At 36.1% G+C, this 27,155-nt stretch overlaps 1 protein-coding gene across 3 annotated transcripts in view; it reads right to left on the reverse strand.

Annotated features, from left to right (window-relative positions):
* Positions 1-27,155, reverse strand: part of LRBA (LPS responsive beige-like anchor protein) — a 365,208-nt gene that overhangs the window by 108,368 nt on the left and 229,685 nt on the right. For all 3 annotated transcript variants that reach the window (XM_085058223.1, XM_085058224.1, XM_085058222.1), the window contains exons 40-43: positions 10,143-10,260; positions 9,054-9,156; positions 7,717-7,832; positions 5,339-5,451 (exon numbers count right to left, since the gene is read on the reverse strand). In XM_085058223.1, the coding sequence (XP_084914349.1) occupies positions 5,339-5,451; positions 7,717-7,832; positions 9,054-9,156; positions 10,143-10,260 (450 nt within the window). The remainder of the gene's footprint in view (positions 1-5,338; positions 5,452-7,716; positions 7,833-9,053; positions 9,157-10,142; positions 10,261-27,155) is intronic.

The raw sequence follows: 27,155 nt of genomic DNA on the forward strand, positions 1-27,155 counted from the left end.
CTAATACATAAATAAATCTAAAAAACCAAAAAACCCAAAAAAACCCCAAACAAAAAACCAAACAAACAAAAAAAAACCCAAAAAACAAAAAAAACAAGATTGTTTGAAGATAGCTAAGTGATCCTAGAAACTGACATATGCATCTGAAGTACAAATAGTATGCTTCTTGTGATTTCAGAAAATAAGCCCCCAGTGGGAAGAGAGGAGAACATGGAAGAGAAAGTAAGAATGGCAACAAGATGCATTCTATCATCACGTGTAATGTTCTCTAGAGGAGGAGGTGGTGAGGCACAGATAATAACAGACAATAACTAAAGACAAGGAAAAAACCCAAAGGTGATGCTATAAAAGGATGGTTATGACACTGTCATAGAACAACATAAGTTACCAGAAAAATTTTAAAAATTCTATCTACACTAAGAGTAGGATATCAGAAAACATGTTTTGATAAATCATCTCAGAGATATATTTGGCTCAAGTTTAAGCCTCAGCAAGTCTCCACAGGAGTTATGGAGAAACAGACCACAATGGAAATGACGTTTGTTAAAAAATACATGGAAATCACATGTTTATTACAAAAAAAGGTCCTGAGGCAGATGCTGCATGAAGCTCAAATCAACATCTTAACTCAAAAATCTGTGTCCTTAAAGCAAAACAAGAAATTAATGCTAAAATCCAAGCAGTTGAGTGTCTCTAAGGACCAGGTCTAGGTGGGCCTTGACAATCCAATAACTATTTAATTTAAACAACTCGCTCTGCCTCGTAGCCGCGTTCCCGCTTTGTTCCCGGGATGCCCCTGTCCGTGGTGCTGAATCCCAGGCACCGAGGCTGGCAGGACGAGGCTCGCTCCGGGAGTGTCCCTGACCGTGGTGCTGCTAACACGGGCTGGGGACAGAGGGACAGAGGGGCTGTGGCATGTCAGCCACAGACCCACGGGGCCCTTTGCAGCTTTGTCTCCCAGTTTTGGCAAATGTGCTTCTAGAAATGACACAACAAAATCGAGTCAGCTGTCAGAATAGATATTCGAGCCCTTTTACATAACACACTACTCAACACTTTAGTTTGTACTGTTTCTAATTACAAAACAGATTGTCTGATCTAAATAAAAAAAGCTCATAATAAAGTTCTAGCACTGTCATGGGATGTGAACAAGGGAACTTAATAAACTTGCACAGATTCCTTCAAATAAGTTCTTTACAATTCCCTTTCCAGCTCTCAGTGTATTCAAAGAAATCAGATCAGGAAAAAACGGTCTTCCTCCTCTCAGCTAGATTTTGCTCTTTTATCGTTTCCTAAATGGAGCCAACACAAGAAAGGTTCTGCTCAGAGTACGTCCTGTCTGTATTCTTTCCTTCTCCTAAAATTTCTCCCAACATGGTTATGCCAAATGTTTATGTCTGTCAACCTAGATTTTAGAGAGGACAGAGTGCTTCTGTCCTCCAAGAAGTGACTTGTGTTTCACATAGAAAGAATGAAAACTCGTTACCTGAAAATGGAGAGGATCTGATAAATATACTTAACACTAAAAATATCAAAATTCATACTGGACTAAAAAATGAATAATGAAAAATGTGTCTCCTTTTTAGATTTCACTGATATCCCAGGTATCAATAATGCTGGCCTTAATACCTGTAACACTGTTTCTTGAGATATCTAAAATTCTAGAAATATAATGGACCTTCTCATAAGTACCACAGATTACGATACAAGGTTTGAAATATTTGACTTCCTCTACTGTCCTGTTTTAAGCAGGGATTCATATCACTAACCCAAAAAGGAACAACATTTGTACCTTCCTCCCAAGATTATCCTGTCTGGCTTTGGAATTCTTTTTAACTAAGTGGTATCTTTTGTCACAGTACAGATGACAAATTTCCTGCCTGAAATACCAGCGACAAGGCAGCCAGGAAGGATATGTGCTGTGCCCAGCAGTGCCAAGCCTCAAAAGTTTTAGTGCCTAAATTCCAGATGGACTTGCCTATCAAAACAAATCACCATTGCAGCACCCACCACTGTTATTTCTCACACTGTTCCTCTCATCCTCCTTTAATGTCCAATTTTTGAATACACTTTATGCTTAGAAGGACATGGAGTCCTGGTGAGTTTCAGTTTTAACTGCACTCCTTCTGTGTCAGAGCATGAGCAGAACAAAATGTAACTTACATTTCCTACATGAAAGCACTTGTTCATAGAATATCATGTTTTAATACCTCTCTAGACAAAAAGATTTCTTTTAAAAATTTGCAAAACTCTAACAGGTGCACATCAAACCATTAGTTTCTATCGCTTTGCCAAGAGGTAGTAAGAGATAACAAAGCAAATTTCATGCCCATCCCACTCTGTTTCCTCCCAAGGGAAAATACACAGCAGAAGTTATAGATGCAGTGAATTTGTGCTCCTGAAATGAGCACCCTGCAAGAGAATTCAGGCTGGCAGGCTGAAGAACACTCAACAGCAAAGTTGACATAAGAGCAACAAAACTACTCTAATTTTTCATAGTAAAAAAAAAAAGAATCTATTACTTCTCTTCTGTCAAAGTGTATTTTATATTAGTGGCTCCCACACACCAATTAAACACCTCACTTCACTGAAGGTGAGAGCTATTTGTTGCTTTTGTACACTTGGCTGGAAAAGAAGTCATAACATACATAACAGCCCCTATAAAATTGATGATGATTTAGCAAATATTGCATGGAATAGATAAAAATAAGAATAAAAATATTATGATGTACACATGTAGCTATAGTGCAGACAAAAGAAGATTTAAGAGTAGCATAAATTTCTTCTTCCAGTAGTGTCACTTTATGATATTACAGAAATGTTGTGCCTTAGAAAAGGCAAATTATCAACAGCTCCTTGCATACAGTAACAAACTTTTGAGAGTATAAAATCATGCTTTCATATCTCAGTATTTTCCATGTATTTTTACTTCTATTTTCTTTCCTTATCCAAGTTGAGAAACACAATGCAATTTACTTCTTCCATTGAATAAGGAAAGAGAAAATGTGCTCATGAATAACATAAGTGATGCAGAAAAAAAGCACATGTTCTGGTGGGAAACTGTGTCTGTTGCATAAATAAAATATATACAGCTATAAATATCATATGTAATACTCATTCCAAACCATAGTCACCTCTTAAGGAATAAACACTTGAGTCAAAGCAGGGTAACAGGCTGGCAGTGCACTCCTGGCATTTGTCAGGAGCATTCATCAGGCTGACAGTAATATTAACCACAATCCATTTCAGTTGCTTTGGTTTATCATTGTGTGACTGATGTTCAAAACAGTGCCATAAGAAGCTGCTTAAATAAAGTGTTGGTTTAACCTAAACACTGCAGTTCTTTAAATCTGCACTAACTGTGGACTTCCAGCTGGCACATTAAAAAAAAATTGTTACTTGGATTTGACACTTTGTAATATTGATCTTAACTTGCAATTTTAAAATAATTTTTAAGTAAATTCTTCGTTGTCTTAGGCATCTAAAATCGTAAAAATATTGACCTGACTTCCTTTCCAGATCAAAATCAGTTTTCCTTTTCTTTGCAAAATGAAAGCACTAAATTGTGATGAGATTCTGGGCATGCATAGCAAAAGGAAATAAATGACTGTTAAAACCATGTAGATATTTAAGTGAAATATCTTTAAATATTTTAAAAACCTTTAGCAGTGCAAAAAGTACATAATTAGCACACATTTGGAAGAATTACCCCCAAGGTAACAATGCTACAACAAAAGTATCACAATATACATGACAGCCACAAATCTTCATAGTTTAATATTAACAAGGTCTTCCAGATACTTGTCATTAATTCACCATCTGACATAAAGTTTCAACATTTAAGCTACATGGAGTCAATGCTGCTAGAAATGCCAAAACAGTAACCAAAACTCTATCTGCTTTATTTGAAACAGGTATGGCATAAAGACTCTCATTGTATATATACATGCAGTAATTATTTGCTGTTAAAAATTCCCAGTTTTCAAAAAAGTGTCTGAGGAGGTCGAATATAGATATAGATGCAACCTAAGTAACATCCTCTCTCAGCAACAGCAATGGAAAGATTCCCTCAGAACTGAAAGCACACTCAGTAATCCTCCCCAAAGATTACTTTCATGAGCAGAGAAAGTCATAGGACCAGTCAACGTCAATAAAAAAACACATAGAAATAGAGCAGGCTTGCTATCCAGTCTTTCAAATGGAGGTAAGCACAGTACCTAACTTAAAATGAGGAAAACGTTCTATTTCAGGGAGGATAAAAGACCAGCACTGCAGTGATGATTGAACTGACTCTTTACAAATGAAAATACAATTAGAAGGAGACTCCTCAGAAGTACAGCACCTGGAGAATCCTTTTCCTTGTCTTGAATTATTTCAGCTGGAGATTTTCACAGACCTGTGTTTAGTTTAATCAACTGCAAACTGAAAGCAGTAACTTTTAAAGCTGCCATACTTCTTTGGGAATTTTTTTACTAGCAAATTGCCAACTTGCAGGAAAGAGTTTTGTAAAAAAGAAAGTTATAATCAAAACACATTCCTTACCTTTTTTGCTAATTAGCTATATTGCTCCATGTGCCAATCTTAAAATCTAACTTTTAGAAAAAGATCCTGCTTACTGATCAGTGCACCCAGTTATTGTAGAGAACATGAGAGATGCTTCTACTTTGTAAAATGAATTAATCCTTTATTGGAAAGAATTGAAAGAGAATAATAACATTCTATAAACAGGCTGTATATCGAATCTGCAAGTGGTGGGGGAACGGTTGAAAAAATCCCACAAGGCTACTCTGCCAGAAAGGAATTGTTTGGAAAAGTTATTAAATCTGCCAATGTCTGTCTGACAAAGGACAGTTGCATTACTCCACCATACCTGAAGGGGTACGTAGAGGAAGTGATAAAATGAAGTTTCTACTCTTTGGAATATGGGCAATGGTTTAAAAGTAACTAAAATATAATGGTATCACAGGGTTTGCTACAAAAAAAAGCACAACTCTCATTAAAAAAAAAAACAAGTCAAACAGAAAAAGGCTAAATTTTAATCTCTTAACAGCTTCAGCATTTCTAACTTCATTAGAATTTGAAACGAAATGTAATGTCTATGTTCCAACTAGGAGTACCTTCCAATAACGATTATTAAGTTATACAATCAGAAGAAATAAGAATACATTAATCATTCATTTTTACACAATCTGATCCCTGTCATCAGTACACACATGTAGAAATGAAACACTGTTAATAGTTGTGCATTTAATATTAATGTATTAAACACAACAGAAAATGTTTACAAGACTGCAAGCTACTATGATAGAAACACAAAGGTGTATTTGATGACAAATACCTTTGACAAATCCCTGAAGTTGCTAGGAAGTGTAAGGTCCAACTCCTCCGACTCATAGTTGGTGATAACCCAAGGGAAGACAGGGTACTGATTTAAATCATTGTAAGTTCGACCTGACAAACAACAGAAAAACCCCACCGTGAATACAGAGCTATACTTAACTAAAATACCAATCTCTAAAGATACAACAATATAACTTTATGAGCTGTTCAAAATAACTGTAGTTTATTTCAGATATTTTGTCATTGCAGTATTCTACTTTGCTTTATTGAAAGGATAATAGAAAAGCTGACAATTTGCTAGTATTTAATCTAAAATATTTCAGCCCATTTCACTTTAATTGTAAACTCCTTTGCATACAGTAAGATTGACAGTAAATTCATTCATTTTCTAGGCATTTTCCTTTCCTTGTTTATATAATCTTGTCTTCCATCTCTTTAAGATGAAACACTTAAAAAAAATGGAGGATCAAGGATTTTTTCTGTTGATAGTAAAATATCAAAGCACTCTTTTTACATGCTGTATTAAATACAATCTGTGGAAGAAGAATGAAGCAGCTCAGGAATTTAGACTGAGGAATTTTTCAATTAATAACTGTTTCATCTAGAGCATTCACTTTGAGGGGAATTCATCCTTGCCCATTGTCCATCTGTGAATATGCCAACATTTGCCAGGACAGAGAATTTTTTCTCTATACAGGTTCATGTGTACACCTTCATGCATCTAAGATGGAAATAATATACTTCTTCCAATAAAAACAAAATATTCAAGTAGAATAAACATATACTATAAACTTATATACACACAACAAAGCCTAGTTTCTAAGTTTGAAATTCATAGTTTTTACATGGATTCTGTTTCTTTTTATTATGTTGTTGCAGAAGCTCATTCATTCATTCATTCATATCATGTTCAATCAGTATGTTCTTGAGATTTTGTTCAGCTTTGTCTTAAAAGTCTCAAAGGACAGGTTTTAACTTCTTCCCCAGGAATATTATTTTACAATCCAATCCATAACATTGTCAGAAAACATTTTCTAGACCTCCACCAAAGTTTTTCTTCTTCCTGTTTTCTTACACCACTCAGTATTTTTCCATCTTGGTTTGCAGAGTTTTTAAATGGTAAAGTCAGTCTTTCCCTAATCTGTTGGTTTTGTTGCACATTATCTCTTATTCAGGATTAAGGCTACTTACATGACGCTGTGATAACTATCTTTCTTTTAACTCCCTATCATAGGCAACTCAACTTTCCCTCTTTCCACAATGTTATCTTTTTGCTTCTTTTAACCTCAAACACCAAGCAGATAAGAATTCAATTTATTATTTCAATAATATATTAAAGCTGAACAGGGTCATTCATTAAAGCCACAGAAAAGAGTGTCATGATTTGCCTCATTCAGCTTTAGCAGTAATGAGGCAAGCAGATTGACCCCTACTTTTAAAAAATCTGCCAGCATCCTGGCACCTCTGACTTGATGACTGATTACAGAAACTACCAAAACTGACCATTTGTATAAAATGCAATTAGTGCAAGCACAGGCATTTGTTATATCAATCCTGTTAGCAAGAGCCAAGCCTGAAAGGGAATTAACAGACCTTTCACCACTGTCAATACCACAGAAAAGAGCAGAAAATTGAGAAATTTTCTAAGTTGCTCAGAGGACAAAATAAGTTGGAAAATAAAAGGGATGTCATGAGACCAAACAATCAGCCTCCATTTAGCAAACTGAAGCCCAGCTGGTTAGATGCTGATGGGGTAAGAAGGGTTAAATGAAACAGAGGTTAGCATTTACAGAATGAGTGGTTAGGACAAAAAAACATGGACAAAAATCAGGGTTTGGGTTTCGATTAATGGTGTCCTAGAACAGCAGCGCTGGCAATCCAGGCACTGCACTCTTTTAAGACCAACCAAACATCTTGTAATTTATTGGCTCCGGGAATATCCTGCTCCCTTGCTGAGATTTCTCAGCCCTCCAGAGAACTTGTTGTATCTATGTTATTTAGGAAGGATAGTACTTATGGATATAAAACTTAGAATATTAAAGATAAAGAAGTTCCTATTTCTGACACTTTCCTAAATAGTAGACATTCTATGTAGATCCTGTCCCCCCAAAGCAGTCATGATAGTCTACTTTTAAGTGCAGTTCAGTACAGTATTATGAATGCATCTCTAGTCTTACAGAAACATAAATATAAACATGAATAAAGTAAATTTAGGAGGATTTTTATGAAGTTCTTCAGCAGAAAATCATACATAGAAAAAATTATTCACTAAAAGAGAAAAATTTAGTTGAGCCACGTGTCATGTTGAGACTGTGCCATGATTAACTCCTTCTCTGTGTAATTACAGTAATTTGGATGTATAGTAATTAGCAATACCTGCAATAGTGTTCAAAAACATCAGGTATTCGAAGTTGGAAATTTCTCGATGTTGCCATCGCTGGGTCATATTGGAAGCTTTGAAGATCTGTCGTGGACTAGCTAAAGAAATGCGTCTGAAAACAAAGAAAATTGGAAAAAAACGATGAGAAAACCTGCTGGGTCTTCCTTTTTTACATATCTGAATTTTAGTGGCAGTATTATGTATTGTTTCTACTACGTCTATGCAAGATTTCTCTAGAGATCGAACTGCCACTTGGATACTTGAAGTTCATTTTTAAAGTTTTATAATCTAATAAGAATAAAAAGAATTAAAGCATCTGACAGTTGGATATGTCAAGATTTGAAAAATTTCCAACAGAAACCTTTACAGCTGTGCAAATTCAGCTGCTCCATGACGGCTTGATGTATTACAGAAATATGTTAGTGAAGATTTAGAGAGATGGAATATCATTGAATAAGAAAATTGCAATACTTTTAGAATTTCACATAAGAATAAAGTCATCTTTTAAGAGAGGTTTTTTAAATCCCTCAAGAACAAAGGAAAACAACGATAAGATGATAGAATTTCATTATGAAGTCCATCCTCTTGAGATTTAAATTCTGGGCAGTGTTGGGGAGTTAGTCATAAATAACTCAAACTTTTAGAATTTCATGCCAGATTTCCTAATGTTTGTGAAAGAAGAGCGTAGAGTCATTCCTTGGAGTGATAAATCAAACAGAGAACAATTTATCATAAAATTCCCAAGACTGTTTTGTTCATAACAAAAACATCTGTAAATACCAAACCCACATCATGTAGAGAGGAAAAAAAAATCTATATCTAGTTTTAGCTCACAAATCTTTACAGGTATTGGTAAACAATTCAAGGAAACTGTAACTGATTTTTTTTTAATAATCTCCATTATGTTGCAAAAAAATTTGATTAGTATGAATCTGTTCAATTCGAATTCAGAAAAAATGGATGTGAAATTTTGAGCAAATGTGTCTTTAGCATACACGTAAAATTTTTTCACACATTATTTTTTTCTGTAAATAGAAATCCTGATGTTCTTAGAGTGGATATAACTGCAATCCAAGAGAATTTTTTTTCTGCACTAGATAAAAAAATTACAAAACACAGCAAAAAACATCCCAAACTATTTTAATCCCATTTCTATGTATGGAAATCTATTAAAAACAAAAATTTAAACTACCATCAAGATACACCCTAAGGGTTTCCTGCTGCATGTTCTGTGAACCAGTAGGTGTAAATGCTTCAAACCACATGGGCTGGTTTGATGAAAAAACAGAACTCTTAGAATTGACAGATAAAATTAACTGCAATTGTAAAATACCTGGTCTGAGGTAGTCCAAAGATGGTACCAATACCAACCCGAGGCAGACAGTTAACCACTTTCTTTACTGTTGCTTGGTCAGGGAAGTTGAACATGACACCCACTGTGAACACAAGAGTTGAAATATAGCATGACTTTGCACATTTTAGGCTTTCTCAACCAGTAAAATGTAACCCTAAGCTCAGGCGTTCAACAGGTAGAAGGTAAGACAAGTTTCCTTCCAGTTACTGTAGATACATTTTTTCATTTCCAGAACTCCTTCTATTTATTCGTAACAGGAATTTCAACAGAAGCTGTCACTGTCACAAATCTTACAAGGTCTATACTTGTTTTCCTTTATTAATAGAAATTAAACCTATATGCACAGACTGACTGTCTAGAACTAATTTAAAAAATGTATGTATTAACTGGTTTACGCATTTACTAACTTACTCTCTAGATATTTTCTAGACATAGTCTTCAAAATATTACCTTCATATTTTCTCTGAAATATGTGAATGACACTTATGAAACAGCAACCTAAAAATCTAAATAACACTCTAATTATGGTATCACCAGTGGCCATTTATGACTTCAGAGATAAACAATAAGTGTTTATGCATATAATTAATATTCTGTTGGACAATATCATCATGAAAACAATGTTCTACATTTTAAATAAAGCATGAAGGCACAGTCGTCACTGGTTTAATCCAGTATTGAAATTCTTTCATTCAGTTGTTCTTGGTGTGTACAGCTAACAACTATCAACCCTCCAAAGGGACACAAAAAATATTTCATGCATAACAGATCAGAGGTAGGAATGCCTTAAGCAGGAGTCCTCAGAGAATGCCAAATAAACACATGGATATAAATGAACGTGAGGCATTGATAATGCACAGTTTCCATGTTTGATCATAATTTCTCATTAAAAAAAAAATTGGAAGGAGAAACCAAACTACAAAAATATACTGACTTAAATACCAAGACCCTAAATCCAAGCCCTTCTTCTAGCTACACAAATCCATGCCAAAACAGACATGACTAACATCCAAGCAGAAAGCACATGTTCCCATATTCACACTTCTCATTTCTTTAAGCTCACCATACCTCTATTTGCCATGAATATCTCCAGTGCTGTATTTTGCAAAAGGTAACGTCTGGAAAAGATTGATCTAATCTCTGAGAAGAGCCATTTTCCATGGAGTCCTTCTGTATATGCAAGAATCTAGCAAAAAGAGACAGAGAGGATGTTTTAAATATGTTGGCTGTATAGGTAATACCTTGCAAAAGAGAAACTCTTTGACCCACAAACATGGATTCTACCAATTACATGCCAAACCTGCGGCAAAATTAAAATATGATCAAACTGTGCTATGAACGTCTAATGCATTTTTTGTACTCCTGAATTAAACTACTCAGATGTCAGATATTTTTAAAATTTGCTTCCATTTTTTCCTTTAAAGACAACTGTCTATTTTCCACAACAGTGCAAATGCATTTCTAGTAGCATTAGATGTATCTGCATTCCCTTCAGCATTGCAGTAACAGGCCTGTAGCAAATAATCAAGAAAAAAAATGTCTTTAAAGAAAAAAAATGTTCCTTAGGTTTATCGTTAAGGCAGCATTCATTAATTCTGGAACTAGAAAGGTTGGCTGTATAAGAGGTTAAGTATCATTTTGTCAGCTAAGGTTAAACACAAACCTGCAAATGAACTCAGCATAATCTCTCTATGGAGTAAGCGGTTGTCAAAGTAACTTGTTACAATTCCTGTCATCCCATCTGACAGACACAGATGCTTAGTCTGCCTTCACAATTCAAACTAATCCCATTTTCAGTCCTCAGCCACTTTGTTTCTTTGTGCTTCACTTTTTAATTTTCGTTTCAAAGCTCAATTATGTAAGTGTTAAGGGACAGAGAGACTGGACACTTCTCTACCCCAGATTTAACAAACTAGAGGAGAAGGAAAATCTGAGTTTTGTCAATTTTAGCAAACACAAAAGCACTTAACAGAAATCCATCACAGAAAAGGAGACTCAGATGCAATTCTTGTTAATATCACTCTTACCACAATTTCACTTGAGTGATATATTGTGCATAAAAAAGAAAAAGTGAAATTCAAGCCCTTAAGATAACAAGTGTTAAAGAAACCAGTAATTTGTTTACAGGTTTTAACAAAAGAGGATTTTGCTTCACATGTAGTGTATATTCACAAATAAAATCTGCATTTTTGTAGCACAAAGAGCAGATGCACCATTATAAAAGCACTACACAATACAGCATAAAATATTGTACCAGCTTGGTGAATTAAAAGCAAACAAGATTGGCAAACCAAAAAGCTGATAGCACAGATCAGAACATACAAAGCAAATTGTCTCCCACACCTTCTTTCTTTTTACTTAATCCCTCATCTTCACCTCAATACAAGTGCCACAGTCAACTTCTCTACCAGCAGACACACGCACATAGAGGGAAAAAACTACATAATTATTCAGTACAAAATTCTAGAAATGTGATGAAAGGACCAGGGATTGTCAATGGTTGCTAAACATTGCTGGAACTGGGGAACTAACAGACTTGGGCCATGCTGACACTTCCCATAGCACATCCATAACCCATCCACACTAACTGGCAGATCTGTATAATTCTGCGGTGCTATTCAGAACCACTGCAGTTGGCTTTTGTCACATGCATAGAAATATCCTCTAAGAACACAACATCAGAAGAGCTAATGGAGGAGACAAAGTTGCAGTGCTCATGTACAGCAATCTCTCAGTACTTTTTGCTGGTATTCATCCCTCTTATCATCTTGAAATTGGAGCTTATCATTTCAGTGATGTATTTTTTTGAGACAGGTAGCAATGAGGTAACCTCCATTTTCCCGTAACAATTAAAACACAACAGCTTGTCTGTTACCATTGCTTGTGCATGGCAAATTCAAACACCTAAGTGTGGACAGTGTGAGTAAAACCAGTATACTGTGAAGTGAGCATTTTCTGTGAGAGTGGGAACCCTGCACGTGGCCCAGAGCTTGCTGCCTGCGACCTCCTCAAACCTGGAAGGCAAAGCACCAACTTGAACAGAGCAGAGGTGCTTGCATTGTGCACGATGAAGTGACTGAACTCAGCCTGAGAGGATGCACAGCAGAAACTGGAACTGCACTGCAGCAGCCACCGCTGCAACAATTCTCTGAGCCACTCATTAACAAAACTTATCAGGAGACAGACGCAGCTGAGGCCGGGCTGGGCAAGGCCGTCACTGCGGGCTGGAGCAGCGCCTGCCTGCTCTGCAGCCTCACTTCAAAGTCTCTGGAGTTCAATTAAAACTGGATTAGGTGGAGGCAGACCTTCTTTGGGACGCTGTGCTCCCTGGAACTCCAGGAGCACTGACAGCACCCTAGACACAGGGCTAGCCCGCCAGTGAACCAGTTGCCATGGAAACTGCAGCATTGCCCCCGCTCATCACTGCACCTAGAGCAGATGAAAGGTCCTCAACACAAACACATCGCTTTCATCTGTATTGCTAAGTATTCCTTACGAAAATCCAACACAACCTTTTATTTCCTAACAAGTATCAGTGGAACCTCCTGGTTGCAGAAACTGACTCGCTCTTCAAATTGAATTCAGCATTTTTATTCTGGCAAATGGAATTTTTAATTTATTTTTTTAATTACTGTTATCACTTGTGACATCAGAATTACAACTTTCAAAAACTATTTTTGCATTTGCCTGTTTTCACCCATAAGCCACACAACACAGAGCTCCGCTTCAGAATTTAGGAACAACTATCTTCTTCAGACTATTGTACAACATATTTTGAGGTTAAAACCAATTCATTTCTGCATTTGTCACCACCAGTTTTGGAACAACTTGTGGAGCAGAGACTAATGAGAATGTACAATCTAATTTAATCTGCACAAATAGTACTGCCTTCTCCACGTGAGAAAGTATTTGTAGAATTTCAGTTGATTCAACACATCAGATTGAAGTTTAATCTACTGCACATTTCATTTGTTTCAAAAGAGACTGCACCTTACAGGACAAAAGTCAATTTATATAGTTTACCATTTCATTTAAAAACACATAAACAAATTAGCCAGTTGTAAAGTTCTACTGTTCCAAAAATCTCATCAGACAAATTGTTCTGTAATTAGACTTTGGCAACACGAGATGAACAGATGTTGGGAGAACATTACTAAAAATACAAAATTACTTCCACCTTTGCATGAAGTCCCTTCTTTTATTCCAAGTATCAGAAATAAAGGTCTAAACCTGCACTCAGTCCCTGCACTCATGCTGCAGGCCCTGACACTGGACAGCTGCAGGCAACTCCCCAAGAAATTCGTAAGTAAAGAACAGCCAGCTTCAAATTCTATTTGGAAAAGATTCTGAAATCAGAGTTGCATGAAAACTCAGGTAGTACAGTGCTGACACAATTTAACATTAAATAAGCCCTCTCATCACGATTTACAGTCATATATCAGCTAATTTCCCAACACTAAAACGCTCATTTACTTGGAAGATATTCTGTCATTTTTACATTTTATAATGCAAATGCCCCATCCTGCCTTTCCTTCAAAAGTCTCCTTGAATGTTAATCATAAGCAATGTCAGCTGTAAGAGATTTCATGCAATAGTTAAAACCAGCACCACAGCTGCCTCCCAAATTAGAAAAGTAGTATTTTACTGAAGACTAAGTGAACAGTTTGCTTTACCTGTTAAGCAAGCCAATCAGCTACTGTATATTTTATTTTATTTCAGAGAAAAGTACTATTGATCTTGAAAATGTGAATAGGCTAGAAGTAATTAAGTCTGCAAATGGGTTATAGAACTGAAGTAGTAATTGAATAATTATATTACTTTAATGTGCCAGCCAACTTAACTGCCATGACCAAAATAAAAGCTAAATAGCTTATTTAAAAAGTTGATGCACATTCGTATAATTTCAAAGGAGTTATAATGTAAGACAAAGAAAAATAACCCAACAAAGCACTCCATAAAAATATAGAGCATTTAATTTACATTCTAATTTGATTGTAGTTGAGAGATAAAATTTATAAAGGCATTCTTCTAGCAGCATTCCGGGTCATTTGGGGTCATTTTTATTCAGGAAGGCAAAATTACAGCACTCAAAGGCTACAAAATCAGACACTCAGTTCACAAGAAACCTGGATTTCTACCTTAACCTCAGCCTTGCAACTGAGGATCCTTGGATTCTACAGTCCAGGTATTATTTAGTTCCTGGCTGCAAGATTCACAGTGAAAGCCTCTTACTCTGCTCTTTGTTTAAATATGTCCAAATACAACTGAACTAGCAGGGAATTAGATCAGATTATTAATAATCTTAAACATCAACATGCTCTTAAATAAATCATAGTTGGTTATCTGTTTATTTTATTTTTCTCAAAGTAACAGCAGATGTTTCCTCTAAATCTCAGATATTTACAAAATCAGCCACTGAAATCCACAGGCAAATAGTAGCAGCCTCCCAACCAGTCTCCCCTGTGAGCATGCACAGTCTGTTACACAATCCTGTTCAGCATTTTCATGGGTGACAAACTCAATTAAACATATTCATTACTTTAATGTTCCACTAGACAGTTTTACCCGGCATAAAAAAAATTAAATAAATAAATAAATACTCTGTGACCTTTGTATTGATCAGAGCAAAATGGCTTATGCCTGGGTGTGGGTGGTGAAGGGATTGGGGAGGGGGGTGGTAAAGGACTCTTATGTTTTCTCTTCCAATTACTGAAGGAGATGATAAAACCACAGCAAATGATGTATCAGCTCATTTTATCTTATCGCTTTGGGGCTAGGTGACAATGAAGTTCATATTTCACTGGTTCCCATTGAAGATTGTGAAAATTACTTGCCCTTATGACCTGAAATTTCACTGGAAGACAGAAATTTCTCTTCTGCAAAGTAATGCAATTTTTCAGATGTCAACCTTTAGCCTAGCTTTAAAAATTAATTTCATTTATATTAACCAATGATATTGATATTTTCACAGAATGCTCTTTGATACATGAACCACCGACTAGCAAATTGATGTGCTCAAGAAGGATAGAATTATTTTATCTGAAGCTGCTGGGGACAGACAGATTTACCACAAACTGAAATTCCTATTTCACAGTATGCTGTTTACATTAGCCTGAAATACCTTAAGGCCTCTAGACCTGTAAATAGTTCAATCTTTTGTTAGGATTTAGTTCTGCTTCTAGAGCTATTCAGTTTTGAAATAATTTCTCTGTACACAATAAACAAATGAAAATACCACATGCTTGGAAATAAAAAGAATAGTAAGATAAAGTCTGTCACAGACCACAGATCAGTACCTATTTGATGGCATGAAAAATACTTTCCAGATTATTAAAACAGAGGAATGCACAACTATATATTCTCCCTTTATCCTGCCATTTGAACTATATTTCAGAGTGAAAGAAGTATGCAATACAAGTTTTCTGAAAGTGATCTTCTACTAACTACAGGTAACCTTCTCCCTGATTATCCCAATCTAACTTGGAAAAAAATTACTAGGGAAGCCTTTATTTCAGAACTTTTCTGATTTGACTATGTGATTCTAAACACCTCACATAGACTCATAAATCTGCATACAATGTTAGCAAATTTAGTACCAACTCTCTTACTCCCTTTTAATGGATGTCATAAACAAATTTTTCTCCTTCTTGATTAACACTGCTGACTCTAAGAGACCAAGGGTTCATTACCACTATCAGAAAACATTTAATTAACCCAGAGAACAAGAACATCTGATTGCTAAAGACAGCTATGCAAGTTAAACTGTGCAGCCTTAGATAGCGGAAGTTCAACAAGAAGAAAATGAATATAGGTTTGGGTGGCTGTCCAAGCCCTGCAAGGTTAAGGACATAAAGTTCCACAGAAAATACAACAGCAGGCTTTTTGATAAAAAGTAGTCAGAATTGCATGAATTCACAGATTCTTGTAGGAATTGACTACAAGATTAAACTAAACTAAATAAAACTAAATGAACTAAATCAAATATCTTGATTTAGTTACGTACATTCTGATTTAAGAGTTAGCTGGATCTAAAGAGGTAGATGGTGCTCATCAAGAGGGAGATACAAAAGGCTCATACAGATGTTTACACCACCTGGAGAAAGGCAACATTTTTTCCTCTATCAGGGTTACCTGTTTATGCCATTTGCTGTATCACTGGTGTTGATACATACACAGACTTCATATACCTGGTATGTAAAACGATCCAGACAACAAATCATAACCAAGAATCTTTCAATCATTTAGAAATAACTCAGAATAGTCTTTGTGAACTGCATTAAATCATACAACTTCATGATTTCATGTGTCAATGAATTCCATCAGTTTAACAGACACAGTGCAAATACTAAAAAAGCTCGTTTTGATTTCATTTTGTATACATTGAAAAAATGACATTACTTGCAAAAGCTCAAGAAGAGAGCTTAAGCATCAGTGAGCAGAATTCCATGAAATGATTTCTCACCGTGCTGAAGCTGTCAAAAGAAGCTGATCAAATTAAATAGCAAATTTGTATCAAAAATGCTGAAATAAAGTATTATTAGTATTAAGACTTTGTAGTAATGAATGGTGCAGTGGTCCATCCCATAATCATTACTCTGTGTGAGACAGAATTTTGGAAAACTAGGTATGGAAACTCCATTTGCCATCACTTTATCTATCCAACTCAGGAGCAGGTGTCCAGATGGCTTTAAAAAATCCCTCACAACTCTCTTATTTTGGTGCACAACTTTGTATCAGCACAAATGTTGCTACCTTGTTATTAAGCTCACCTTCAAATTCATTAATGCAGAAAACTAAAAGACAAAGATCAGGAAGCTTTAGATGTTCTAAATTTTCACTTTGTGAAAACTGATAAATTCGTTTGTCTTACTGTCTCCTTGTGAGCTAATGAAAAGAAGGAAATACAAATTCAGATTGAATTCATTATGGAAATGGTTTATTATTGGAAAGGAGTTTATAAAATAACACCCCTTTTGAAATTTAACCTCAAAATTTTTTAGCACGCTCCCTAAAATTTGGTATTGCCATTAAGAAAAAAATCCACATGTATGTTTTCAAGGTGGTAAGTATGACCATGACCCAAATTTTGAAAATACAAATCATACAGAAAGCTTCTTAGTAGAAGTAAGACAACGTAGGACTCATTCAGCTGCAGTTTATGAGGAAGACACTCAGGTGAATGTCCCTGAAACAAGTTAAAAACACCTTTGAAGAAAACCAGCAAGGACTGTTTTTAACCATTTTGTGTCTGGATCCTCTACTACATGATACCTTTCAAGGTTCTCAAAACCAGGTTTCTTCCTGGAAAGGTTTTACACAATGAAGGGTGCCAATTCTTTTTGTGCTTGTATAAGACAACTGAAGGGAATTTACAAAAAACAAGTTGTAGGGGTGCAGCCTCATCATCTATGATGAATCACTCATGCTGAGATCAGTCTGAGTTTTCATTCAGCCTGTTTTTCAGACAATCAAAACTGATTTGTGGGAATTACTCTCTCATTCTCTCCTACACTATCAGACCTGAGTCTCTTTGGACAGCCCCCCTCTTAATTGTAAGAATTTTTTTCTTTTCTTGCTTACATATCAAAGCACCTTCTAATATTTGAAAAACCTGTACAAATTAAAATTACAGCACCTAGCAGAGGGATTTGTTCTATTCCAATTCTGAACACATTATGCTGTTATGCTTTGCTCATCTAATTTTTACTAGTGGCCCAATACCGTGTCATGATGTTGTAATGCTACTGCAATTAAAAAAAAAAGTATTTCAAAACAAGCCCTAAAAAGCTTTGCCTTTGTCAAAGATCAATGTGACAGAGAAATTGTGAAAAGGAATGTAGAGACTTTTTTTTAAGACAAGAACGTTGTGGATTTGGGATTTCTTGAAGTTTAAAGTTCTGGTTGGTCCCTCTTCTTTTATAAAGTTCCTGGTGCAGAAAAGCCTTGGAGGATAATCTTTATCAGACTATTGGTTGGTCTTTAATGAGTACAGACTCTGAAAATTAGGACAACTGCCAAACTAGTAACTCACAGCAGTTCATATTCACAACAGTATAATTAGGTAAAAGGTAAAAAACAGGAGCATGCATCTGAAACACAGGGCACAGAAAAAATGAAGGAGCCACCTTTGTTTTGCTGTCTCTTAAATGAATTTAGACATTGAATTTCTATTTATTTTTTTTTTAATCATAGAATATCCTCAGTTGGAAGGGAACCATAAGAACCACTTAAGTCCATTTCCGAGCCCTGCACAGGATATCCCCAAGAGTCACACCATGTGCCTGAGAGTGATGTCTAAACACTTCCCAAGCTGTGTCAGGCTGGTGCCATGATCACTTCCCTGAGGAGCCTCTCTTTTACACAAATAAGGCTCATGTTTGCTGTAAATGTCTCTTCAAATTCCTATTTGGAAGAGCAAATGAGAATAGTCATGTCAGATTTCGACTGCTGTGCCCTACACCTGCCTATTTCACCACTTTCAGGATATGACATCTCCCATGGGCTGCATCTCCATGTATCCAGCCAAGGTCTCTCCAGTCAGACCACATGCAAGTGGAAGCAGCAACTACAACCAAGAAGGAACCAATACACCTGCAACACTGGCACCTGTCCAGTGTATGTTGTTTCCATCTGATCTTGCAGAAGGAGGAGCAGAAAGCAAATGGGCAATGAAAATATAAGTTTCAGTGCCAAAAAAGGATTTTTTTTTTAATCAATGACCTGTAAGCTGACCTTCATATCCCTTCATCAGAAACAAAACAAAAACTCCCCCACACATCTGGCAGGAAGCTAGAATACCAGTCATCAAGAAAGACTGCATCTGATCAGCTCATTAATGGGAACCAAGCCCATACATAGAAGAACAGATGTGCCTCTTGAAGGCAAGGAGAAAAGTCAGACTCCCGAGCTGGCAATCCAGCAGTTTACATCAGAATATTCTGCGCTGTGTTTCATGAAAAATGTGGCACAGAAGGTGCCCCTTGCAAAGGGATGTGGATGCAAAAAATGGCTTAATGTCATCTTTTTGCTGCAGACTCTCAACTGCTGCAGAAACCAAATCCTCTTCAAGTGAACTGGGGCAGCTGTAGGGGCTGACACACATTTGCCTCGTTTGGGATGCCCAAGGACTGTATATAATGCTAAAGAAATTTTCCCTCTTGCTCTCAGAAGCTGGGACAGAAGACAGCACAGAACTGCAATAAAACCCTTCACTGCTCAAGCCCTTCTCCACTCACTGCAAGTTCATTTACTGTAATACAAAGCAGAATACAGATATGACAACAAAATAGAAGAATTGTTCTTAGTTATTGAAAAATACATCTCCTACATGCACTTTTTTATAACAAAGACCCACATCAGTAGACTTCATGTTTGGTATTCATATTCTTACATTTGTCTTATATTCTTGCAGAAATAGTTTAATTTCTCAGATGACAGTACTGACTGAAATCAGCCACTGACCAAGGTTTTGTTATGGCCTCTGACTGCAAGGGAGAATCCCTTAAGAACACCCATAGAAATAATTTGTCCAATCAAAACTTTTCTCATGTTTGTAAAGAGCAAAAAGCCATGTGAAGAGGAGGTTTAATACAACAACTGCTGATATTCATCTTAGTACATGCTAAAGTAAAGTAATATAAATTCAGCTTTAAAGCATTCCTGCAAGCAAAGACCCTTTTCCAAGATTAAGCAAGCCAAGAGCACAGCTAATGTGAGGTCCACAACCACATCTCTGATTCTGGGGTAACAGAACAAGAACATAACCCTTATTTCAGTTTAAAAATGCAATAGAAAATTAAACTGCATTTCTAGTCCAAATGATTGATAAGAAAGGCTTGAAAATGTGATTCAAGTGTAACAGATCCACAGACAGCAGTCTGGGGATAGCTGAACAATTGATCCAACAACATGATTTGCCTTGCCATTCTCCCTGGGGTATTAAATCTAAAACTTGCTACTCCTGAGGGCCCAATAAAAAATAAGTCTATCAAAGAATTCTGCAGATGACAGGAGGAGAGAGGGTAGTAAGTCTATGTGAAAATATTAGCTCTTGTGAAGAATTGTAATCTAGGCTGTGTTATGCATTTATCTTTCAAACCCTCGATGCTGTTTTGCACAACTGGAAGTTTTCCTAAGAGCCAGAAAAAGTGACCTCTAATGTAGGAGTATTTACAAAGCCCTAGTTTCCAGCCAGTACATAACAGTGTTTCATAAATGCTGAAGTCAAGATGGAAAAGTATTCTCAACTGCTTCTTTTTAGAAAATACTAACCCTACAGCAAAATCCTATCCATCCTGCCCAAAATTCTGCCAAGAACTAAGTTCCTTGTAAAAATACAGCAATTTATCCTGCTTGTGCATGTTTCATTTACAAAACTAACTTACAGCAGCACTTTAATAGGCAACTCTTATCAAGTACATTTACCACATTTGGAAGAATGATGTGGGGGATTCATAAATCTTTTTTCAAGTGGGGAAAACACCCTAAGTGGATAGTAGTTCCCTTCCTAGTCAGCTCCACATTTTGAAAAAGGTGTAAGTTTTTTAAAAGGAAAAGGAAACTGAAGATATTAGAAAAATTGATTTTTCCAGAGGCATTTTCAGTTTTTAAGTGATTTGGAATGTAACTCAATGTTCTTTCGGGGGAAAAAAAAAAAAGAAAAAAAAAGGAAAAAAAGAAAGAAAAAAATTATTTTAAGATACATCTACCTTTAGGGTTTTCTCCAGCTGGAGTACTTACAAGTAATTTTAAGAATCTGGGATCTAGCATCAGTAAAACCCAAAAACACCTGTAATCAGTTCTTTCCACAACATGGTAGCATTATAGATACTCAACTGGGTAACAATTTTAAGATATATGTCAGAGGAAAGAAGATTTGAGATCTGAAGTACAAAATATCTCACCCTACACATTTACAGCTAGAAACTTCAGTAGATTTATCACTACAAGATAATCAATTTTCTATTTGAGGAGCTCGAAGTTGAAATCTTGTGAAGTTTAATGATTGAGACTTATTGCAGGGCAAGGAAAGCATTCCTCATTTTTCCTTGAGTGCATGAAAACCTGCTCCTGAAATGACTAGGATGCAAAACTTGAGGCAGTAGCACAGACTAAAAATAACTCATCCAGACACATCTAGGAGTGCCCCACCAATGAAGAACTGATAAATAACTAACTGTTCAATAAAACATCATTCCTCCTCGACAAAAGTTGTGTTTGCTTATCCTCCTTTAATAACTATATGGGAGGGGGTTTAACATGGATTTTAAATTTAACAATAGACCTAACAACTTTAATTTGTTATATTAATTGTTGAAGCTTCAAATATACAGTAATAATTGAGCCCACCAAAAAATAACTAAAATTGGCAAGTATCTGCTTCTTAGCATTCCACCCAAACAAAATGTCGGTGTTGATAAAATCCACTTTTAAAAACATGTATCCTTGCAAATCTTAAGTATTGTCATCTCATCACCCTGTTGGAGTTTGATTGATTACGCCTTTTCCTTATGTTCATTAATCTCATCACCTTATCTTTTACACCACTTCATTTTAGCAGAAAGGCAATAATAAAACCCTCATCCATTATCCTTTTATGCATCTAGTCAAGCGGAAATGGTTAATAACATGCTACAAATTGAACTTCAATCACCTCATTTTCTCCTTTGTCGAATGCACATTAAAGTATATTCCAAAAGTGCAATTTGTTTTACAGGGGAATTTGTGTTATATTGCTACAGACAACTAAAATTAAGTGTTTCTCAGTTTGGTTATTAAATATATCCAACTGTCCTTTTATCTCTGATACTAAAACATTAACTCATTTTATTAGGGTGTAATAATACAAGAGCCTTATCTCCCAGAACACAGGGACATCTAGTCTGCCTAATAGTAAGTGTTATGCAATGGGTCATTTATCTTTTTCTTTTTTTGAAAATATGCTTCTGATAGTTTATGAATTGGTATATTATTGCAGATGAAATGGCTCTCCATTTAAGAAAAGTTAATTTGTTTACATGCAGGCTTATCTTCAAATGCAAGCCCTATTAGAGAAACGGTCTATAACTGTCAGAGCAAGTGAAGAAGGAAAAGAGGTGGATGTAGAAAAATTTAGAGCCCAGTAATTTAACTGTGATCACCAGCCTCCTGTTTGAATATTATCTGTATTCCATATGCACTTTGCAAATATTCTAGGATATGATTCCACAGAAACAGTAATTGAAATAAGAGCCAAAGAACTTGTTTCTATAAATTCTCCCCATCATTCCAAACACAGGCATATATTAGCAAACTAAAATAAATGACATTTCTAAAAGAGCCCATCTAGTATAAGAAAGTTCCCAAATATGATGTGCTTGGAGCTGTTTCTTCCAAAAAAAAAAAAAAGGGTGGGTGAAATTCTAGCTCTATTCAATTCAGTGACGGTAATCTCTTTAACAAAAAGGACGCAAGATTTTATGCACTTTGGTCACCTTCTCAATGAAACAAGACTGGTCTGACTGACTCAGTAACACTGCATATCAAAATAAACAAATACTACCACAAATATTGTGCAACTGTTACAATGACAGGGTATTTTCCCCATGCTTTGTCTCATTTCAATTCTACAGAAACTTAGTGTGAACCTTACAAAAAGCTGAAGAAAATCATCGATCCTATCTTTAATCTTTACTCAAAAAAGATTGAACTGGGGAGACAGTAATTTTTGTTATCAAAAAAGCCAGTAATAGTTGGTGTTAGGGTATATACATGCACACTAATGATTTTTAAAAATGAAGTAATGACTATTCTTTACATTAAAGCAAAGCACAAACACAGCTTTAGTTAACTTATAATAAGTTGTCAAATCACTTTTACAGTTCCCTCAACGGCCTACCTTTTTTCCCAACTCTTGTCCATTAAAAGTTTGCCTTATTTCCCAAACAATTCAAACACTATTTCCTCTCTTCTGCTCCACCAACTTCCATTCAACCTGCAGTTTCACAAGGACTTTTGCAGGTGGCTGCCCTGATAATGCACCCAGTCTTATCCATCCCCAATCAGTTCCTGCTGATACCCCAAGCCCACCATTCTCCAAGGAGTATGCTTGAGGCCATGGGGTAAAGCTGGAGTTTGATAGGTGATTCAGCTAGAAAGGAACCTAGAGTAGGGAAAAGGAAAATAATGCAGGGGTGAAGGAGATGGAATGGTTTTAGTCTGACTCACTAACATAGATGGTTGCTAGTTTCATGTTGCAAATTTCTTCTTTAATCTTTGAAAGTGTACTGGTTTTTATTTCAGTTTGGCCAACAGGTAGTCATGAAGCCAACTGTTGCTTCTGGTCCTGCACTTAGAGAGGAAGATCTCTGGTTTGCAAAATACAGTTCTCCAATAGTCACACAGCCCAGAAGGAGGCTTGCTTTGCACCCCAGTGATAGAAAAAGCATTCTGCTTTCCCAAAACATAGAGCACCTTCACACCACTTTGTGTTCATGGCACATTCAGCCCTGGAATTGCAGATGCAATTCATACTGAAATAAAATATTTGGCCACTCAAGAATTCAGGCTTCTTCATAGTCACAAAGTTTTAAATACTCCACTATGTCTTGAGCTATCCCAAACTGAGTTTGATCTCAACTCAAAAATACATATTATGCTTGTCATTTGCTGAAATGCAGAGTCACTGAATTAAATGAAAGAAAGAATTATTATTTGCTAAACCCTGCATGCTTAGATTTTCTTTTCTAGTTTCACATATGAACACCAAAATAGCGACTGGCATTCAAAACCTGACATACAATCAGTACCTTAAAATATTAGAGGCATATCAACATATCAAACTGTAAAAATACAAATTTCTAAACTGTAAATACATGGAATTTGATCTAAACCATCAACTGATTTCTTCTTTCCATTTTGATCATATTTCTGAAAGCTATCTTTCAGAAAACTGCTTTAAGTATCCCTGCTTAATAACATCTCCCTCTTCTGAATGCATAACTGAAGAGGTTTTGTACTTGTTTCCCTTTTGTTATTTAATTTACTTTAAAACAGATGTTTGAAAGAGCTCTTTAGGTTCTCATGAGAAAGTCTAGTACCCAAGTGAAATAAGTAGGGAATTAGAGCAGGCTATAAACCTAAGAAGCTCCTAAACTGCTGTCTGTAGTTGACTGACAGAGGTGCAAGTTTACACAATGTAAGTCCAACCCTTCAGCTGATGACACACTTTTGCAAAATGTAAATCACTGCTGCTGTAGTCCTCGAATGCAGCAGTTTATTGCAGAAATGAATGAACAACTGAATGCTCAGCAAGTCAACGAGAGTCTTGATTCCAGTCTCTACCTACCATTCCTGTACCACATAACATGTCATCATCCATAAGTAAATGAGTTAATCAATTTAATGAGGATTCAGACAAATCGGCTGCCTAATGAGCACTCAAACTGATGTGGCAAGGGTTATGCTCCAGTGCTGACAAAATCGGTTTGATGAAACTGTGACAAAAGCAGCAAAGTACTGTTCCTTCAGCACATTTTCCTGCATCTTATTAACATGAAATTATAATCACTATTTGCAAACTGTATAGGGAGACCATCTATTGAGAAAGTCATGTAAGCTTATGCTTTATCTACTCCTCTCTCCAGCAAACCTGTGTGTATTGTTGGAATTCAGGATAGTAATTATTCAGTTCTTTTGAAAACAGCAATCAGATAGAGTTATTTAAAGTAATTTAGATTGAATATGCCAAGAGAATTTCCAGAGACATTACATTGTATGATTTTGTATTTTGCATGAACATGCCATTTGGCAATAAATATAAAATAAACAAAATAAATCAAAATATTATGCAGCTTTGAAAACAGTTCAGGAAATTAACACTAGAATCTCTTTTAAAAGCAAATAGAAAAAAATCTGGCTCCAATTTTCAGATGAATGATAATGCTTATATGCTGACTTCTAAACTCCATAATGCTTGGAAGCAAAAATCACAGGCCAAAGAAAGAAACTAGCATTTTAACTACTTTATCAACATCCTTTAATCAGGGCTCCTGTAAGACTTTTCTAGAAGTGTTTACTAAGTATGTCTAGGTTCAAAGTGCAGCGCTAAGGAAAGTCCAGAAGACTGGAATGCAAGACCTGAAAATAATTAAAAATGGAAATCTGAAAGTTAAAAAAATTCTCCATTATTTAAAAAAAGTAGAAATTAACTACTTTCCAAGCATTGTCTGTCTAGAACACTTTCTACAGGGAAAGGAAAGCACTTCTGCACTGGATTGCTTAAATACAAGAGATACAAAGCCACAAAATAAAAGTTTTCACATGTAATAGGCATAATTAAAATAATTTCTAAATAGCACTGGTGCACCTGCAGCCATGCAGATCATATAGCCCTTCACTAGGATTACAGGAATGAAGTTCTGGGTGCTATCACAGAGACAGTAACAATTTAATATTTACACACTAATGACCTCCCTTTCTCAAGAGGAAAGTGCCATACCTATAATATCTGATCATTGCCCTGTGAGCACTACAAGGAGAGGGCTGGGAAATGGTAGAAGACACAACTGTTGCCCAGGAACACAGGATGGAGCAGCTTTAACATTTCAGCATTAAGTTAGAAGAAACAAGTGACTTCTACATAAGGACACAATTTCAGATATCAATGAGCTTGTATTCTCCGGAGCAGGAATCCTTGGCTTTAGGATCTGTGTTTGAAAAGCAGTCCAGAGACAATGTAAATGATGTTGCATGCAACATATGCAGAAGGATGTCAAACTACCAAAAGAGTAATTAGGATCATTCCCTAAACAACAAATACATGTGTATTTTTTACAAAACCCACAAAAATAGTACATTAAAGCAGCAGCAGAAATCAGTGGCAGTTGACAATACTATATATATATATAACACACTATTTTAACAACAGACATTTTCTCCCCAAGGGACACTGTTCTTGATAGCAAGGTAGTTTATCTCTGAAAGGTTTGAACTCTCCACTTCCATGATTCTTGTCACCACGCACTCCACGTAAGTTTCCAACTAATTTAAAGGATTAAAATCCTAATTCACCAGTTAACATTTGACTACAGTTAGAGTTTATGGTTATGGTCAGGGTTTATGGCTCCACACCAGCTGGAAGCCCCCGGACACAGTACACCAGGTGGGGTCTCACAAGGGCAGAGCAGACAGGGATAATCCCCTCCCTCAACCTGCTGGTCACAAATTTTTGGATGCAGCCCAGAATGTTGGGGGAAAGGACTAAGGAGCCACAAATCGATTCTTCCTGTGTCAGATCCCATTGGCGTTAAAGGGGTGGTGGAGTCCTCCTTTCAGTTTCAGGAACCACTGAACCATTGTGCTTCTGTGCCTCTGAAAATATCTTGTCATTGCCACTGCACAGCTGTTTTCCAGCATAGCTGCTCCTTGCCAGGTATAGGAGCATCATATAGAAGAAACAACTCAGCTAGTAAGTTCTGCTTCATAATATTTTCCAAGAATCATCCAACTGTAAAGATTACACATCTCTGGGATAAAAAATACCCCAAATATGACAGATTCTAATGTAATAAAATTTGTACTCCAATATAGCTGTGTTCTTTAGTGAAAAAAGAATGTAAGTGGCAAATCCAAGTGCCTCTGGAACGTCTTTTACAAAATGGTTGCATCTACCAAAGCAGGCAACTTCTCTCATGTTAGCAGCAGAAAGCATCCATGATTTCATTCTAAGTCCATTCTAAGGTGCAAAGCTGTGTTTTTTAACAAGTTGCATGTGAGTTTTATATCTGCAGCAAATGGAATGACTGCAAATTGCTGAAAAGTCACAAATACTGCCAAAATCTTAGTTATTCAAATATTTTGGTTACAACTCCCTGAAGACAGATATCATGATGGCAGTTAACTCTATTACTCTTCAACATACTTAACTATTAAAGAAAAAGCACAAAACAGAAAAGAGAGATGTTTTACATGTGATGTTTGGAAAAAACTTTTGTCTCGTGACAAAACCAATTGAGACTGTTGGCCTAATTCCACAATACTAAGAGGAAGTACTCAAAACCAAAAGCACCAAAATTAAGCAAATGCTTAATTAAAAACAAGTTA

This window comes from Lichenostomus cassidix, chromosome 4, assembly GCF_008360975.1.
Source record: "Lichenostomus cassidix isolate B80296 chromosome 4, HeHo_3.0, whole genome shotgun sequence".
In the NCBI taxonomy this organism is placed as follows: Eukaryota; Metazoa; Chordata; class Aves; order Passeriformes; family Meliphagidae; genus Lichenostomus; species Lichenostomus cassidix.